Source organism: Antennarius striatus, chromosome 8 (assembly GCF_040054535.1).
Source record: "Antennarius striatus isolate MH-2024 chromosome 8, ASM4005453v1, whole genome shotgun sequence".
Lineage (NCBI taxonomy): Eukaryota > Metazoa > Chordata > Actinopteri > Lophiiformes > Antennariidae > Antennarius > Antennarius striatus.
In genome coordinates, this window is record NC_090783.1 from 2,472,958 (window position 1) to 2,479,434 (window position 6,477).

At 41.3% G+C, this 6,477-nt stretch overlaps 1 protein-coding gene across 2 annotated transcripts; it reads right to left on the minus strand.

Moving 5' to 3' along the window:
- Positions 1–527: 527 nt before the first annotated feature.
- On the minus strand, positions 528–4,838 carry LOC137600199 (retinol dehydrogenase 8-like). Of its 2 annotated transcripts, XM_068321678.1 has the most exons (7): positions 4,606–4,740; positions 3,075–3,341; positions 2,597–2,758; positions 2,340–2,519; positions 2,138–2,231; positions 1,516–1,699; positions 528–1,427 (listed from the first exon to the last, which is right to left on the minus strand). In XM_068321678.1, the coding sequence occupies exons 3-7, from the start codon at positions 2,745–2,747 to the stop codon at positions 1,200–1,202; spliced, it is 837 nt and encodes a 278-aa protein (XP_068177779.1). In that variant the 5' UTR covers positions 2,748–2,758; positions 3,075–3,341; positions 4,606–4,740; the 3' UTR covers positions 528–1,199. The 2 variants fall into 2 exon arrangements, with proteins under 2 accessions (XP_068177779.1, XP_068177778.1); XM_068321677.1 differs by lacking the exon at positions 3,075–3,341 and having other exon boundaries at positions 529–1,427; positions 4,606–4,838.
- Positions 4,839–6,477: the final 1,639 nt, after the last annotated feature.

Genomic DNA, 6,477 nt, shown 5'->3' on the forward strand with positions numbered 1-6,477 from the left:
TCGGACGCATCAGGTAAGAAGTTTTCTATTTTCTGCTTAATATCGAAATACGACGAAGGAACAAAACAATTGTTTCACCATAGTTGGTTATAAATTCCTAGAATACCAAACATGCAGAACTGCTTTATGTTTGTTCTCTACTTCTCTTGTCAAGAAAATATGGACATTGAGCTTGTGTAAATTAAATCCGTCACAAGCTAGCTTGGTATTTCTCTCATTATCGCTCACATTTGGAACAACATCTAAAGTTTCCTTTTGTGGGTCATGGTTTGCAATAATTTAGATAAATCACTTTTATTTTTTTTAATTTTTGCTGAAGAAAAACCACCGATGTAAAAAAAAAAAATAAAGTAGTGAAATAACCAACTAAAATTCGCATATTTTATTATTGATATATCAGTGGGCGGCATTTAATTAAATAATATTAGAAGATTCTTTAACTTGATTTTTTTATGTTTAATACCAAAATACAGTTATTCACAAACAAAAGTTTTCCACTGGTGTGAATAAACTTTTCAGAAAGTCTCGTTACGTCACATAGGACTGTACCATTGTATTTTGCAATATAACCTATGATTTTAAACAAATTCAGCCAATTTATTAGACATATCCAAAACATAATTCTCATCATTTTTGGTAGTTTACAGTTCCCACCCTCAAGAAACAACACCCCCCCCACTTCTACCAGAGTGGTTCAGCCCTCTTTCGACTTCCGGTTGTTCTTGACACCTGCATGGGTTAATTTAGTGTAAAAAATAAATCAAGACAATCAGTTATATATGACAAATTTAATATTCATATAGCTGCTCCGGGATATTGTTATAAATATGTACCTAGATGCAAGTAAACCATTTATAGAACCATTCCAATGAGGAATTACCTGAAATATGAATCACTGTAGACTGATTCAAATAAAAATAAATTACGAATTACTTTATAGCATATAAGTGGAATTGCTACTCATTTGGCACTCTGTATTGACTAGCAAATCTCAAAATCTTTTTGTATTTAACTTGTGCATATATATGCTACAACTCTATACAGGTAGGAGAAAAATGGGACTGTATAAATAATACTTTTTAAATACCATTAATGTGTGTATTTGTTTTTCCCTTTGTGCTAATCTCATTAAGCATGTTCTTTTTGTGTGTGTGTGTGTGTGTGTGTTCATGCATGCACACAACATAAACAGCCGACTTCTAGTTTGGTGAAACCGTCCTGCTCCTCAGACATCCACAGGTGAGATACTTCATGGCGGTCATGCTGACATGCATCAGAGGACCCAGGTTAAAGAGCATGTGGTAGAAGGCGTGGACAGACAGGCCTCCGGTTTCATCGGCGTATTTCAGTGCTACAATGGGCGTGTACTTGGGGTTGGTCAGATTACGGAAGCGTGGTCTGCTTGCTTCAATCACTTTCTTGGTACACTGCAGAGAGTGACAGGATGAATGTAACATTAGCAGGATTAATCAGTGCTGCAATCAAATGAGGCTTAATCAGGGACCGTGAACTCACTCTGGCGACATCATCAGGTGTTTGTCCAAAGTTCTCAAAGATGTCAACAGAAGAAGGAAGATAGATGTTCTTGAAGTAGTGCAAAGTGTCAGGATCAGCTCCGGGGTACTCTTTCTTCTTCACATCCTCAATCATCTTTGCCTCAAATTCTGTATGGACTGGGCCCGGCTCAATCAATGACAGTCTGTGAAGAGAGACACAGAATAAAGAGAGGCAAAAATAACCCAGTTATTTCTGTAGCACTTTAATAAAAGATTCAGAATGTCCTGTGACGCCTTCAGTATTCTTTTAACCTTTTTTATTTTAATTAACAAATAGATTGAAAATCCAATAATTTTTATTGGGTATTTAATCGAGGTCAAAATTAAGTTTACAACAGAATCCATGATAAACTAATGTCACCACCATCATATTCAGTTCTATTTTGTGTTCCTTGCCATTTAGCAAATGTTACCACATGCTGGCACAATTACCAAAGCAAGAGACGTTCTTCCTCCTAAGCAAATTACAGTGTTACTATTTTCATTGTTAGCATAATAAAATGAACCTCAGAATGAGACTTGAATCCACATATACAGTTTATCAGACAGTGTCTACAGGTAAGTACATCAGATACACTCACGTGACGTTAAACTTCAGAAGCTGCACTGCCAGACTCTCACAGAAGCCCTCCATCGCAAACTTGGAAGCTGCGTACACGTCGTTAAAAACCACACCTACAGGAACACAGGAAGTGTTACATCCAACTAATCATCCAGTCATTTCTGCCCGAGCCACTAACTAACTAGCCTTCCTCGCCTCTCCCCACACATAGGTGTGCTAACCTTGCAGCCCCATCACGCTGCTGACCACGATGATGTGTCCTCCTTTCCTATTCTTCATATCCGGCATCACCTCCTTGATCATACGGATCACCCCAAAGAAGTTGGTCTCGAACACTTTCTTCATCTCGTCGATGGGGATGCTTTCCACTGGACCGACGAGGCCGATACCTGCGTTATTGACTATTGAAGAGGAGAGATTGAGGAGTCAACATCATGTTGGGGCAGCATGACTCAATGTCAGGAGGATGGACACCCACTGAGGACGTCCACGTGTCGATCTTTGATGCCGTTGATGCACTGTTTGACCGACTCGTCGCTGCAGACGTCCAGCACCGCCAGAGAAAGAGTTGTTCCATAGGCGTCCCCCGCAGCTTCCACCAGCTTATCCTTACGTTTTAGATCGCGCATTGTTGCTATGACTACAAAGAGATGGACAGGGGGAAAAAATGAGCTGAATTGAAAGCAGCAAACCCAACAATTACTCAACCATGTTGCTGTGGAAAAGTATTTATAATCTTTGTGGTGGTTCAGACCAGAATGTGTCCGTAACTGTTGAAAGGCTTGGATATTATGTTGAGGTTTATGTTGAGTTTAGCTTGAGTACGACTGACTAGTGGATGGATTCCCATGAAAAGACCTGCTAAGACATGCCCCCAACGGGATTAAATGTAATCACCATTTTGATCCTATGATTTTTCCTCTGTCAGTCATAAGGAAAACAAAACATTTCCATACCTTCAGAACTAAAGATGTTCCCATTAGCTCGGTATTGCGCCTCCACCCTGGCTTCAAATCAGCAGTTCTCAGAATGCTCATAGTTTAATATCACAATCCCAGGTCAATCTCCCTCTTGCGGTTTTGTTTTGAGTGATGGATTCTTCGCTCCTGTTTGCCAGTATCTCTCCTACAATTATGTTCTTTCAGTTTCCGTGGGGTGCATCCAAGTGTGATTTTCTGACACTCCCTTCCTACCTGCTACTCCAGGTCTAAGCCTTCAGGTTTCTGCCACAAATTAAGCAATAGAAGTGTGATTAGTCTGTCTGCTTGGGGCAAATAAGGATACAGAAAGACATTGATACCTCCCCCAGAGTGAGAAGACATTCATTGGTTCTGACTGCATGCAGGTTCAAACAAGAGATAAAAAACTAATATGGATTTCTTTATGTTTTCTGTCTTGAATCATCCTTCTTAATTTCTTCCTCAGATACGACAACAATGGAAAAGTCTAAAGATAGTATTTCTAGTAAAGATAATCTTAAGCAGCCCTAATATAGACACTCTTGTCAGTTTCTGGACAGCATTAGAGTCTCGCGGTGGAGCTTGCACCACCTGGCCCTTCCAGGAATAGCCCTCACCAGCTTGTCCTCCACAATGGAGCTCAGTGAGCCTAAGTCAGGCTGTAGTGGGGCTTTAGTCATTGTTCCATGTATGGGTTAGGTTGGGATCATTCACAGACATGTGACACTGACTGAACCTTCTCAGATAAAATACCAAGAATTAGTCCATTGCTGTGTTTCCTGTTAGTTTTCTTCAGAACAGCCTGCTTGAGTTCAAGCATTTTAACAAGTTTGGCGTTATTCATGTTAATGTTGAACAGTCATGCAAAATAAAGATGTTTTTTAGTTTTAAGGAATTGGTTTTTTAATGGCTATAATGGAGTTTCCTCTTTTTGTCTGGCTTCTGAATTTGTCCAGGTTAAATATTTGTCCCTTAGGTTTTTAAACCTAAAAGCAATGGAACTAAAATAGCCCATTTTCATCCTAATCCTGAAACAGAGCTTTACGACGACTTTATTATACCTCTGAAGACTCCTGAAAACAGTTAACCGTGACCTTTGTGGCCTCCGTGTGGGAGAGGAAGTAGGCTGTTTCCTCTTCATCGTTCAGCAGGGAGCACTTTGTCTGCTTTTATTGTTCATTCCAGTTCTTTTTCCAGGATCAGACCGTTATCTTTAAACCGTTATCTTTCCAAATAAGTGGTTTCCTTTATATATTTATTAACCAAACTGCTGCGGGTGTGCATCACTCAGCTTTAGATGGGCATCCCGCATCAGTGGGTTCGATTACAGGATCATTTGGACTCTATAATACTCTTATGAGCGCTCATGATGTAAGCATCTTATGTTTACACAATAAACAGAGGAGTGAACTTAATAAATAATGAAAAATCCTCTATGTACATCCAGTGGTTTTATTTCTAAGTGTGTGTTTTCCTCCTGTCTCTCTGTCACTCACAGGTAAAGCATCGGTAGGAGCAGCCGACCTACCGTGATAACGCTTCTGCTCGTCCTTGGCCAGCATCACGGCCATCCTCAGGCCGATGCCGGAGGAGCAGCCGGTGATCAGCACCACTTTCTGCCCGGGACCTGCCATGGTGCCCCCCTGCCTCTGCACCCTGCTGCCAGACTGAACCGCGAGCCCCCCACCCGGGATGAATGGTTGACGGAGGTAAGAGGATAAGACAGACAGTCACATGGACGGGATTATCCAGCGGGTATACGGCCTCTCTGCTCGCCTTTCTTCCATTAAGTCCACGATGGGACCTGAAAACCAGCTTCAGCTCAGAGGAGAAATGGCGCCGCCCAGTGGTTGTGATGACACATCTGCCCTGGAGGGGCTGTTTCTGCTCTCCCTGAGCCAAGAAACATGAAACATGATCATGTCAAAGGATGATTACTGATTCATTGATAAGAGAAAGTTCTGTCTGTCTAATCTACTGATATACATACTAGAAAGGCCTGCTGGGAAAGGTTCAGTTTACATGGTTTATACACAAACAGATGGAATTATTTCTTTTGTCTTTATTTGACAGAGTAAATATCTAAGTCCCTCACACACACACACACACACACACATGCACGCACACACACATAAACACATGTGCGTGCACACATATACAAACATGTGCACACACACACACATGCATACACGTGTGCACATGCACAACCGCACACGCGTTCACACGCATGTGCACACACACACACACACACACACACATGCATACACACATACATATACACACACATACGCATAAATCTAACTTTCTCTCTCATACACACACACAGACACCCACACACACACACACACACACACCAGTGTAGCTGCCAATCATCCATTTCAACGGCCTACTTGGAGCGGAGGGCTGGGTGTTAGTGAATTTGCCTGGAATCTGTTTACCTAATCAAACAGCTCAGCAGGAATCTGAGCCTCGGAGCCATTTAGTTGTGTAACCAAACACAAACAGCAGAAACATGTAATCTACATGAAACACAGCCACCAACACGCTGGATAATCACACAGAAAGGCTGTACATGTGTTCATTACTGATGTAAAATGTTGTTTGATTATATGATTATAGATTCAACACATTTATTCTCCTTCAATTTATTTTTCTCACTATAAATATTCCTTTTTAGCCACCTTAAATTCATTTTCCTGTATTCATTTCTGACATGAAAACGGAACGTATTCCGACTTTCACTTGAAACGACAAACCAGATCCTCTTCAGGCTGTAACTGAATCACATGTTAGTGATTCTTGACATTAAGGACCAAAACATTTACTTCTCAGGTAGGATAGACTAATGTAAATGCGAGGTGAGGCAGGACAGGGGAGGCTCGTCGGTATTCATGTGTGTGCATGCACCAGCGCTCTAATGCCGTCTGCCGTTTTCACCCAATAAACTGCTCCCAAAACCCCCTAAAAGGTTTCTGATACCTCCCAGCGAGCGGTTTTGTCTGAATTTTCCACATTAGAGATAAAGAATGATGAACCTTTGAAGAGAACATTCTGTCGTACCTTAACTATAGGAGGAATAAATCTCTATCTATGTGAGTGTGTTTGAAGAGTGTGTTGGGTGGGCAAAGACAGACAGGCACTGGAATTTGGAATCTGCAGCAGCATATTTTTATTAGTTGGGCAGCAACGTGTTCCTGTCCCAGCATGCTTTGTGTGTGTGTGTGTGTGTGTGTGTGTGTGTGTGTGTGTGTGTGTGTTCAGAGAGGGAGGGAGACTTAAACTCTTAAACAGCACAATCTGACATTGTTCATGTTGAATTTTTAGGACCTGTAGGGAGACTTTGTGGGTGTGAAGAGAGACAGAACACACCTCATGGTCCCTGAATGATGCTCCAAAAAAT